At 41.4% G+C, this 12034-nt stretch overlaps 5 protein-coding genes across 6 annotated transcripts; 1 reads left to right on the top strand and 4 right to left on the bottom strand.

Moving 5' to 3' along the window:
* Positions 1–892: 892 nt before the first annotated feature.
* RB195_022109 (uncharacterized protein) lies at positions 893–1162 on the bottom strand (the record flags this gene model as incomplete). The annotated part of the gene is made up of 1 exon (XM_064209126.1): positions 893–1162. The coding sequence occupies one exon, from the start codon at positions 1160–1162 to the stop codon at positions 893–895; it is 270 nt and encodes an 89-aa protein (XP_064065007.1).
* Positions 1163–1236: 74 nt separating this feature from the next.
* On the bottom strand, positions 1237–1833 carry RB195_022108 (uncharacterized protein; the record flags this gene model as incomplete). Its single annotated transcript, XM_064209125.1, has 1 exon — positions 1237–1833. The coding sequence occupies one exon, from the start codon at positions 1831–1833 to the stop codon at positions 1237–1239; it is 597 nt and encodes a 198-aa protein (XP_064065006.1).
* Positions 1834–2294: 461 nt separating this feature from the next.
* RB195_022107 (uncharacterized protein) lies at positions 2295–3404 on the bottom strand (the record flags this gene model as incomplete). Its single annotated transcript, XM_064209124.1, has 5 exons — positions 2295–2442; positions 2496–2581; positions 2636–2810; positions 2859–2922; positions 3326–3404. 5 exons carry the CDS (start codon positions 3402–3404, stop codon positions 2295–2297), a joined length of 552 nt encoding a protein of 183 aa, XP_064065005.1.
* Positions 3405–6924: 3520 nt separating this feature from the next.
* RB195_022106 (uncharacterized protein) lies at positions 6925–7965 on the top strand (the record flags this gene model as incomplete). The annotated part of the gene is made up of 1 exon (XM_064209123.1): positions 6925–7965. The coding sequence occupies one exon, from the start codon at positions 6925–6927 to the stop codon at positions 7963–7965; it is 1041 nt and encodes a 346-aa protein (XP_064065004.1).
* A 1641-nt stretch (positions 7966–9606) lies between these two features.
* On the bottom strand, positions 9607–11635 carry RB195_022105 (uncharacterized protein; the record flags this gene model as incomplete). Of its 2 annotated transcripts, none has more annotated exons than XM_013444912.2 (6): positions 9607–9686; positions 10614–10708; positions 10765–10871; positions 10928–10999; positions 11071–11142; positions 11304–11405. In XM_013444912.2, 6 exons carry the CDS (start codon positions 11403–11405, stop codon positions 9607–9609), a joined length of 528 nt encoding a protein of 175 aa, XP_013300366.2. The 2 variants fall into 2 exon arrangements, with proteins under 2 accessions (XP_013300366.2, XP_064065003.1); XM_064209122.1 differs by lacking the exon at positions 9607–9686 and adding an exon at positions 11491–11635 and having other exon boundaries at positions 10588–10708; positions 11304–11383.
* Positions 11636–12034: the final 399 nt, after the last annotated feature.

Below are 12034 nucleotides of genomic sequence, written 5' to 3'. Positions count from 1 at the left end.
CCTCCCTGGGAAAATCCCATCACACGCTTGACTCGCCCTCGTGAGAAAACATAGTGACAGTGGAAAGACATTTTCTATTAGGTATCGCTAGCTATAACCAAGATTGTAATTGATGTTTACTACGTAAGAACACGTAATATGTTAACTACTACTTAAAGAATCATTTGTGTGCCTGTTTACAATTTCCGAAGAAAGACGAAAGTACAGAGGAATAAACATGTGGGGAAATACATAGGGATGAAATCAACACATGCAGTTATCACGGGTCACGTTTGAACTGATTCGTTCATTTTTTGACAAACCCATTTGGGACTATTGTTCAGTACTGCTGAACCAATAATTGCGTTGATTCCAATTTCTGCATCGTCGCGCCAACTGTGCAGATCCAAGCGCTTTCTGGGCCAGTGCATCAATTCGAGACCAGATGATCTGCCCTTGTGTTCTCTCAAATTTTACTCCACACACATACGTATAGACGGGACAGACTAACCTAGTTACTATATAGCATGATATTCCTTGCTTTTATACCGCTGTAACATCTAAGCATTTCTCACCTTTTTTCCCAACAATTAACATATAATGGTATGACTTGCTTGACTTACTTGACTTAATCGGCGGGCTGATGTCATCGCCTGACGCGATTACCTGCATCTTCGCCGAGGTGTGCTTTCCTTGATCACAGCTCTGCCCAACCTTCTCGATCTTCTGCGAGAGCTTGCACAGAATCAATCCATTCCTCGCTATTCCATATTCTGCGAAACATTACGTCTCGCCTGAACTGCTTATCCACGCCGAGTGTTCTCACGTCCTCTTTCACCACCTCAGTCCAGAACTTCCGTTTTCGGCCAGGTGGCTTCTTCCAGCTTGAACCCGGCAAACTCCTCAGAACTCGTTAAACAAGGCGATCTGCCGGTCTCTTTAATATATGACTAAAGAAGCGAAGACGATTTACTTTAGCCACTTTCGATGGTGGTGCAAGATGTTGATGTCTTCCACGTGTCATCCGCTGGTACACCACATCTATTTCTGCGTAAAGATCTTCATTGTGGCGTACCCTAGGCCAAAAGTAGCCATGTAGCCGTCTAAGCAGCTTTCGTTCCGCGCAGTCAAGCCTCTCCATAACCGTTGATAGTGCTGCCCAAGTCTCCGATCCGTACATCATGATGGGGCGAATTGCGGATAGGTAAACTCGCAGCCAGACTTCGTTGGTGATGGGGGTCGACCACAGGCATTTCGTTAAGGAGTTAAATGCAGAAGTGGCCTTATCTTTGCTGAACATCTCTCTCTACCGTTGTTCTTCAGCGTACAGCCCATGTAACAGAACTCATCGACGAGTTCTATCGGTTGTCCGTTCACTCTGATTCCCGTTCGAGGTCTCGAAGAGATCCACATCTGCTTGCATTTATCAGGGCGTAGACGTAGTCGATAGGCTGCAGCCAGCTTCGATACAAGGTTGACAGCGTGTTGAAGTTTCGTACTGCTTTCCGCGAATATAACAACATCGTCGGCATACTCGAGGTCAGTCAAGGGGCACCCTGATGGTGCTAAGACAATGTCGGCAGGACACTGGTTGACTGTTCTTCGCATAACGTCGTCGATGGCGAAATGGAACAGGAAGGGTCCTGCCACCGCCCCTTGTCTTACTCCAGTTACCACTTCAAGCAGTGTTGTAGATCCGGCTGGTGCTCGAACTGCAGCAGTTGTTAGTTGATTCATGTCATCAAGCAAGCGAACGAACTTTTCTGGTAGTCCATTGGCGCGGAGCGCGTTGGGAAGACGGCCTCGGTGAGGAGAGTCGAACGCGGCTTCAAAGTCCAGAAACGCTAGTTGCATTGGCTTCGAATACCGCTGCCAGATTTCGATCACTCTCCTAACACCTAGTCAATCGTAGATCGGCCAGGACGAAGGCTAGCTTGCTCGTTGGGCGTTGTTTCTTCGCGATGTTTAATGAGTAGGTCCAGGATAATGCGCTCCAATACCTTGTACATAACACGCAGCAAAGAGATTCCTCGATAATCCCTGGGGTCCGTGACGGATAACTTCTTGTGGAGGGGAATTATGATAGTGTGCCTCCACTAATCAGGTATCCTTTCGTCTATCCATATTGAGCGGATGATCCTTGTCATTTCACGAATCCCAGACGGAGGAAGATATTTTAGCATTCCTGCGTTAATCCCCTCACCACCACCAAATTTTCCATTCTTCATTTTTTGAATACAGACTACAACCTCCGACTCGGTCGCCTTCACCGACAGCCTTTCCACTGGTAGTGTTGAGGACAAGAAAACATCTTTTCATTTTGCCGCTATGATTATGATTTTTTCGCTATTTAATAAAGCATAGGCTTTCCGCGGGTTCTTGTCCTCCCACGCCTTTTCAAACTCCTTCGCTCTCGATGTCCACTCGCTACCGCGGTTCTGATGCAGTTGACGACGAAAATTCCTTCCAAAACGCTTTTTCTCGTTGAAATCGCCAGTGCTGCGGGCGACACATACGGAATTGTACGTGATCTAGTCATCTCAGATGCAAAGGTAAACTTCTTCGGCGGTATTTGAACCGGAAGGGTTTCCAATGCAGCGTCCTAGATGCACTTTGTAAAGGAATCCCCATCGCAAAGCTTCTTCCTGGTCCGTACTGCAACATGAATAGACAAACGTTGGCGGAAATTCGTTCTGCATTCTTCATCTTTCAGACCTGCCATGTCGACTTTCGGTTGAGGAAGTACTCCTTCGTTTCCTCCTTTGGAACCGTACGTTAATGCTGAGAATACTGGGCGGTGGTCAGAGTCGAAAGCAACGTCCCAACCAGCTCTGGACTTTCACATATCCGACTGAGGGATGTTCCTCGTCAGAACGTACTCGAGCTGAAGTTTGAGACTTCCCATCTTCTGCTGCTCTTCAGGCGACGTAAAAGGGTTGACCCCTGCAAAGTGAGCTAATGATGTCGATGATTTCCCTTAAACGTGGAAGCGATGATGAGGCCCGTCTGTTCGCATAAGTCAACCAAACGATCCCCGTTGTCTCCATTAGATAATATCATTTCCCTAGCACATCGAATTGTTGTTGGAGTCCCATCTTCGCATTTGCGTCGATTCCGACAATGACCACCTGCTGGCCGGGTATTTTAGACATCAACGCATTGATTTCATCATAGAAGGCGTCCATTACTGCTGTCCTCTGCGGTTTCCGTAGGTGCGTGTGCTCTTACGATCCACAGTTTAGTCCTCTGCGATTTCGCAGTCGTACGAAGGCGCATCTAGTCGACGTTGAGCCAAATTCCTCCACCAAGTTGTTGTAATCGTTCCTCACAGCTATCGCGCAGCCACCTGCTTTCTTCTCATTAGCATCAGCATCGCCACAGTATACGGTGTAAGTCTTGATCTTGACGGCGGGCCGATCTCTCATGCGTGTTTCTTGTTCAGTTTTTTTTTCTTATTCAGCAGTTCAGCGTGACGAAACGAATGGCTGTTGTCAAATGTGTATAACTCGAAACGGAGATTACATGGTATAATTGCAATCTTTTGACATGAAGTTATTTTGCGCATAGTCGTCATAGTTGGAAGTTGAAAATGAAATCGCTGAAAGACGCTGTGACGAACACATGTTTATGCGCTGCGAGTTTATATGGAACAGATCCAGCGTGAAATGTTTGAAATTATGGGATGTGTATATGCATGTTGCTGTTTTTCCTGCAGTATGCTTTGGTTACAAACATTATGGGTATGAAGTCTCACAAATGAGGTCAGTGTAGGTCACGTATGTCACTCTAATCACAAAGCATTTCACATTTAACATGCCTCTCATGGTATATCTTTTAATTGGATAAAAGAATTCATTTGTTATTAATTTCCCATAATCAGTTTACCATATTCGTATATCAGAACTTGCTGCATTTGAACTTGACCTCTGGAAAACAATAGCAACTATGAAACCGATATAAAGGCAATCCATTAATACTTACTCGGCATTTGTCTCCTTAAGTGACCGTGTTCGATCCCCATCGCAAAGAAGGTCATAGTGTGAAGCTATTCGTACAAATATGCGTGGATAAGGGAAGTAAGCAGTACTAGCTGCGGTGATACTCAAGCTTGACCATTTTCGGATAGCTTCTTTTTTTTTTGCTATAGAAGAGATTTTCACAGGAGCAGATTTAGAGTAGTGGTAGATTGTGCGTGAAAACATTTATATCTTCTTGCATGATAAAGCAGTCAAGTAAAACCGTCTTTGCTTTATCAGCCTCAAAATAATGAAAGTATCGGATCTTGCAAAACTTCTCTTGAGAATACCACTAAAGTTGGAATGACCGCTTGGTCGTAACCGAAAGTTTTAGAGTTTTGAAAATGGCGAAAGAGGATTCGGAGACCCTCTTTGGTACAGTTCGGGCTAGACGTCACTTTTGGTAGAACGCGGAATAACCATGTCATCAGCATAGGTTTCTAAATATTAAGCAGAGAGCAGCTTACATGTTTTTTTTCGTTCTACTTTCCATGAATCTTACAAGCTTCGCTAGATCTCAATGAACAAGCATTTTGGTACCGCTTTCGTTTGCAACTTTAACTTAATTTGGAGCAGCTCGTGTGACACTCTCGTACATCTTTCTGTTAGAAGTTCAGCAGGCTGAGAGATTTTTCGTACCTTTCTCTCAATACAATCTTTGAAAAACTAAGCAGTTGAGAATTTTTCTTACCAGAATAAACACTGGCGCTGGTATAGCTGCAGTTGCTACTAAAACAAACACCAACCGTTCTTGATACTTTATTGCAAAATGAATATTAAGAAAGATCAACCAATACGGATTACGCCTTACTTTCATGCCGCTTTTTTGTTTACTACCTTCCCTCCATTTGTGAAAGAGCTAGGTCTAAAATACAACAGTGCTTCGTGCGAACTCAAATACATAACGATGTCAACCTTGTGCATATACACAATGGTAAAGTCAAAGAGGTTGGTTTGCAATGGATTTTGTGAGAAACAGTGATTCGCTGACGAATACACTATTTATATTGACAATAAAGAGAAGGAAGGAGTTTCGTTGCAACAGGAATGATATATCAGACCAGGTTTTTGAACTACAACGCACCATGTATTAATGAAGCAGGTCGATAACTGAGTATCCGCATCGACGAACATTTGTACGGTAAACGACGAAAAGATTTACCGTAGGCCCTGGGAAATATCGGCCTCAGAAATACGAGCCTGGTGTTTTATTGTGCAATGTTCCACTGTGGCAGGGAAAACGAGGTGATAGTGAAAAAAAAAGACGCTAGAGGCGTTCTGGATTCTTACTAGGAATAAATATGAACTACCAAAATGTGTGTTTCGCGATCACCAGTGACTTCTTGCCGTTCGTTTCGTTATGAAAGCTGTAGATAATGTACAACGTTAGACCAAATCACTAGGGAGTAATACTGGCACAACAGCAGTGCATGTCAACTTCAGTGCAGAGATTGCAGGAAAGAGCAAACAGGTAGGAAAGAAGGTTGTTCGCTTCATTCCGATAATCATCAATGTAAACTTGGGTTAATCTCAGTGGACTACTCAACAGGAGATGCGGTATTTTATGGTCTAACTTGTAAGGTCCAACACCACTGCATGAGCAGATTGGATGCGCGAGAGACACTATAGTAGAGAAACCTGTAAGGCGATAAGGAGGAGCCGGCCCCTTCCAGGTGAAGGGGGTCTTGCCCATATTGGGCAGGCGAAAGTGAAGGGGGTCAATGAGACATATATTTATGTGAACTTCAAAGAAGTCGTCATCGTCACCGGGACCGGGGCAGCGACGGCGAAAATAAGTTTTTCTTATTTTAAGTTTTTTCAAATTACTTTTTTGTTTTGTATCTGTTCCGCCATATTTCTTTAGTGTACTTCGGTGCTCACCTTTCATATCGAGTTTTTCTCTTTTTCTCTATTTCCTACTTTTCGGATATTCTGCCTTCCTTCCTTACTGACCAGTTCCGGGGAAGGCGCTTCATATTTTCTATGATTCCGTAGGAAAAAACATCATTTATTAACACATATTTAAATAAATAAATAAATAAATATGTATATATATATATTTATTTATTTATAAATCTGCTTACTAGGCCCCTCTGAATCTTCTCCACAAGTAGACGGGAAAGCGCATCTGAACAAAGTCAGTGAAGCAAAGAGGAGCAGGAAACGATTCCAAAAAACTTACTACGTGGATGAGTAGAAGTAGAGTTGTCCAAAACCAGTGAAGCAGAACATTCGCAGGCGGTGGCATTTCCCCTCCAGGGACTAAAGGTAGCGTTGAAGCTGCTTCTTTTCGAATGCACACACTTTACTATTCTAGATACAATAAAAAGAATTACAAAGCACATGTTCCTAAAGCTACACACAGCGAAAGAAGGAAATTCCTACAAGGAAGTTGCAGGGAAATGAGTCAGAAACGAGCCTCAAGCAACGCAAAACAACTAGTCGCATTGTCACCTCAACGAGCAAATTTCGCCCTTAATAACTTAGCTGTTTGAAAACCTAGAAATGGAGTGAAGAGTACATAACTGCCCTAACTTCCATTGTTCTAAACAGAAATTATCTGACCTGATTGAGAAAATGCGTCCCAAGCTCAAAAAAATCGCTGCTTTTTTGCAGCCGGAAAAACAAGTTTTTTCTAAATAACTTGTTTATTTCGAAGCCTATCAAAAGAGTGAAGGGTACATATTTGCTCTAGAATTTCTTAATCTATACAAAGGTAACTCGTTTGACCTGCAGAAATACGTACCCTAAAATCCCATAGATAAGAGCGGTCCATAGATAAGAGCGGTTTGTGCTAGAAAATGAAAATTGACGTTTGTATACGTTTTTTTTGGCGTTGTGTGATTATCATGATTATTGCAATAATAGCCTACAACTCTACCTTTATTCTTACTGTTTTCTATACTTTTTCTATCCTGTATCACCTGCTATGAAACGTCGTAAATCGTATACAGCAGCTTTCAAGCTAGACGCCGTCAATTATCGTGATTTGCATGGAACCTTGGCAGCGGCTAGTCATTTTGAAGTCACTGAAGCAATGATAAGAAAGTGGGTTGTTGGTCGACAAAATCTTCAAGAGATGCCAGCAACGAAGAGAGCCCGACGATACAAAAAACCAAGCGTTGAAGAAGTTGAAGATGCCATCTACAACTGGGTTGTCAAAAAACGAGAAGAAAATAGAGCTGTCACGGTGAAAGAAATAAGGACCAAAGCAAAGGAATTAGCAGAAGAGCATGGTCACCAAAATTTTAAAGCATCTGCGCATTGCTGCATCCTGTTTATGGCGCGAAAAAAGCTCTCTGTACGAAGAAGAATAAGTGTCGGTCAACCATTACCGTCTGACCATCTACAAAAATGCTCGGATTTTCGAAAGTTCGTTGCAGCTGAAGCCTTAAACGTATCCCCTTTCAATTTGGGAAATATTGATGAAGTACCAGTTCCCTTTGATATCATCTATGAACGGACAGTTGATGTGAAGGGACGAGAGAGCATTAAAATTGATTCTACCGGCCATGAGAAATCTAATTTTACTGTTGTATTGGGAGTGACTGCTGCTGGAGAGAAACTTAAACCAATGCTAATTTTTAAGAAGAAGTTAATGCCAAAAGGACAATTTCCTCCAGATGTCATTGTGAAAACAAATGAAAAAGGTTGGATGAGTCAGGAATTGATGAAAGAATGGATCGTTGAAGTATGGAACAAAAGAGAAAATCACAATTCCGACCCTGATCGCTCTTTGCTGATATTTGATTCTGCTCGATACCACGTAACTGATGAAGTGAAACAATTTTGTCAACAATATAGCAAAATTGCCGTAATACCAGGAGGATTGACTAAAATATTGCAACCCTTAGACGTCGGCATCAACAAACCGTTTAAAGACCACTTGAAAGCTGGCTGGGAAAAATGGATGAGAAATGAAGCTAAAGCAACTTACACAAAAAGTGGAATAAGGAGAAGGATGAGCTAGAAGAAGCTGCATTTTTAGTTAGCGAAAGTTTCCAATCCATTTCATCTGATGTTATTCAACATAGCTTTGAAAAAACATTGTGTGATTTGGAAAATCTCAAAAACGATTTTGCCATGATGAATATAAACGATGATGACGAAGTAGAAATTGGAAAAGTTTAGTGTTATGTTTAGGTATGTTGGAGTCCTTGTTGTTTAATATACAAATAAAATTTTAAAAATATTTTTTCAGAATCATTTTTTACCGGTAAATTAAACCGCTCTTATCTATGGAATTTTACTGATCAATTGGGCTCTTCAAGTTCTATCCAGAGATCAAATTCCGGCATTTCTAGAGAGATTCCGGCAGAAATTCCGTTAAAATCGCTATTTTTCTATATGAATTGTTTATTAAGTGGGCGGGGTTTAGAGTTGAGGGGCGGAGCTTCTTCTAAACTTCTTCTCCGATTTTTATTTATCCATCCATCAAGTTAGAGGGGTGACTGCATTCAATTTCAATTTCATTCCAATTCATTTTTCACCGGTAAATTAAACCGCTCTTATCTATGGGATTTTAGGGTAGTTTTTTTTTCAAACAGAGGGGGAGCACGCTATCGTTGGTGTGCTCCCCCTCCTATGCTTAAGCATTAGGCTCGGACTGTTGGGCCGGAGAATCTACAACTGCGCGTGCTCCTCTCCCTTCCATTTGATCGAGACAAAAACTTTCCTTAACATGTTATATATTTTCAGATAGAGCGTAAAATGCGGATTCTTCTGGTATACAATACTTACCTGTTTGTTTCGAGTTGGTAGAAAACGAAGCAAAAAACTTATAAATCTGATAATTTCAATCTCCATTTTCAGGTCTCAGGGTAATCTCTTCTTCTTAATAGTCAATGTGAAATGACAATTTTTGCACCAGTTTGTAGAGAAATTTCTCGTGTATCTCTGCGTACTATCTACTTTTGAGTTTCTTGTCTTCCAACAAAGTACTCGCTTCAGAACTGAAAACACTCAATTTTTGATGCCTAAATTTAGGCGCCAATTTCTCGGCGGAGACGGAATCACAATGAAAGTGTTGTACACCATTAGATCCGCCATCTTCTGGGAAATCTCTAGATACCCTTCACTGCTAGGCGATTTTTCCTCTGGACGGAAATATTAGCTGTTTATTTCAGCGAAATTCTGTTGCTGTAAAAATCACGCTTTAACTGCACATTCTCGCTCTGTTGCTGGTTCCTTCTCGGAGATGTCTCCTTATTTAGTAGCTTATTGCAGTGTGATTTACTGCGATACCTCTACCTCAGTGTATTATCTGTTTTTTGATTCCTTGCTTTTCAAAAAAGTAACGGGCTCCAAACTGGAGACACTCAATTTTTCATGCCTAATTTTGGACGCCAATTTCTCGGCGGAGAAGAACGCATAACGAATGTGATGTATACCGTTCGATTCGTCACGTTCTGGAGTATTTCAAGATACTCTTTACTGCCGTGTGATTCTGCTGCAAACTCTAACCGTACATTCTCGCTCTGTTGCTCGGTGGTTCCTTCTCGGTAATGTCTCCTTATTTAGTAGCTTATTGTAGTGTAATTTACTGCGATACTGTGATCAGAAGACAGGTAAGTCAGTAAGATTTTATGCTCATAGTTAATATTATTTTGTTTTATTTGGTATTTATGAATGAATATTCCTTCTTTTCCGACTGTTCCGTCGACCATTTCCTTCTTACGTTGAAGAGAATACCTGCAATGGAAATATTCGACTTTCTTACATCTCTCAACATGTTAAACTGTCTACCTTTTTTTTTTCTTTTTTCTCGTGGTGACCATGGGTGCAGCTGAAGTGAAGGGAGTCCCTTCGCCAACCGTCCAAAAGTGAAGGGGTCGGAGCACCGGCTCCGACCCCCTTCACTTTTGGACGGGCAGGTCTGACCGAAGGTATAAGTGTGCCTAATATGTATACATCAAATCTGTTTCTGATCTGGTAAATCCATCAATCCGTTGCTTCACAACGATTTTCCCGGCTCATAGTGGCGGGATGATTATACGCATCGAAATACGGTGCGCAGCGCTGATATTTCCACAGCTCCCAGGATGAGCTGTTTGACACTTCCGACATTTTGTACTTGTATATCAGTTAATTGAAATTTGGTTTGTTCGCGTACTTCTTATAATCCTTTCAAAAAATGAGAAGATGAATTCCAGAAGAAACTGCAACCAAAAATGCTGCTGACCTCTTTAATGGAGTACGATCACTACCTAGTAACCGTAGTGTGAGAAAAGAGAATATACTGAAAACGGGCTGGAGAAAACACACTACATTCATGATTCAGATTCATAGGAAAGTCAAAACACTTCAAGTGAAAAATGCTGAAAAAATGAAAAGGACGAACAAAATATTTTCAAAATACTAAATTAGTAAGATGAACGACTTGCATCAAAGATTCAAAGTATGACAAAGTCCCGACCGTGGCGAGGAGATCTCTGTGATTTCCAGGTTTTCAAGAAAAAAAGGATCAATTCAGTCCAAACATTCAAATGGGAAAGATAATATATGTGATAAAATAGATCGTTTAGCAGCGGAATGAAACAATTACAAACATATATGGTAGGAGTAAGCGTCAATAGCAACATCACTGATGGGATCAGTATTCAACGTCATCTTCTTCACCTATTTGGCTTGCCTGATTTCGAATTTGATCCTGGTTTTTGTACATCGCTGCAACCTGTGACGATGTCGTAGCATCTTCGCCTTTTTTGTCGTCTCTACGAAAACCAACAAGCATAGCTGTTTGGGAATCACCCAGAAGAATGAAATATACCTGATCCTGAGGAAACGTGGAAAACGAAGGGAGATGCCTTTGTCGCTCTCCACAAGGCCCCTAGCAGCCAAATGACGAGGAGATATCGAAAGATCTGCGCATTTAACCTAAATGGTACCAGTACAAACAAAAGTTGATGTACCCTAAGTTGGTGAAGACAAACCTCAAATACAACATGAGGAGCAAACCACACGTCGGGCTTCAATGACTCATCATAGGCGTAGTAAGGACGAGCCTAAAAATTAACTTTACTGCAATAACAAACAACTAATGTGAGGATAGCAAAGTCACTTCCTGTAGCATTACCATCTCTACTGTGTAGGGAAGCAGAAGCTCATATTGTGTTTTCAAGTCTTCATCGCTGAAGCCAGTTCCAATCTCAAAAAAAAGGGAGAAAGATGTTTTCTCTTTGAGAAAAAAAAAGAGGATGAAAGAGGAGAGTGGAGTTTCTCAGGGAACAGAAAAAAATGAAAAAAACGATATTAGTGCGGATAAAACTCGTTGTTTCTAACTATCAAAATAAAATCGATACCTCCTACCTTGCAAATACTTTGGTACTCTTCTGAATCAGGATTATAACAACCGAGAAGGTAACCTCCGTATACTCCAGTGCGTTTACCTGTTGTTTGAGAGAAATTCATTATAGTTGATACAATATAACTTAACAAACACAAAAAGTAGTTGAAGAGTTCACATTTACACAAGTAACTGCGGTAGCCTACGTACACCCCAGTGCTTTTAGTGTTAGAACATTGGAAGCCCACGGCAACACCAAGCATGGATACACTGTACATTTCATGAAGTAAACCATCATAAAGAGCATTTTTATATGATTCTGTTGCAGCCCTGTTCCAAAGAATAGATTTGCCATTTAATTACAGTGCGAAAGTTCCAGCAAGAAGTTAAACTCAAAGAAATACGAACGAAACCATGTCCTCCAAAACTGCCATGGCACTTATTAATAGGATGCGAACCAAAATGTCGTGATCTTAAACCTAATTTTGCTGAAGACATAGTTCGAAAAAAGTAGAGACAACCATCCTTCGCTTCTTCTGTATATTATATATAAAGGATAAAAGGATGAAGTGTCCGACGTTAATCAATCCGCTTAAGATGCGACACCACGTTCACTTCAAAGAGTTGCTTGAAGTTTACGAACATGTAACTGCCCTATACAAAGACTTGTGAGAATAGCCGATGTCTCATGTCAGTGTTTTTACCCTTCCAGACAAGTCTGGTACCAAATTATCGACCCCGGAGAGATCAAAAA

This window comes from Necator americanus, chromosome X (assembly GCF_031761385.1).
Source record: "Necator americanus strain Aroian chromosome X, whole genome shotgun sequence".
NCBI classification, from domain to species: domain Eukaryota; kingdom Metazoa; phylum Nematoda; class Chromadorea; order Rhabditida; family Ancylostomatidae; genus Necator; species Necator americanus.
Note: the sequence above shows the minus strand (reverse complement) of the source record. Positions and strands in the feature narration are given on the sequence as shown.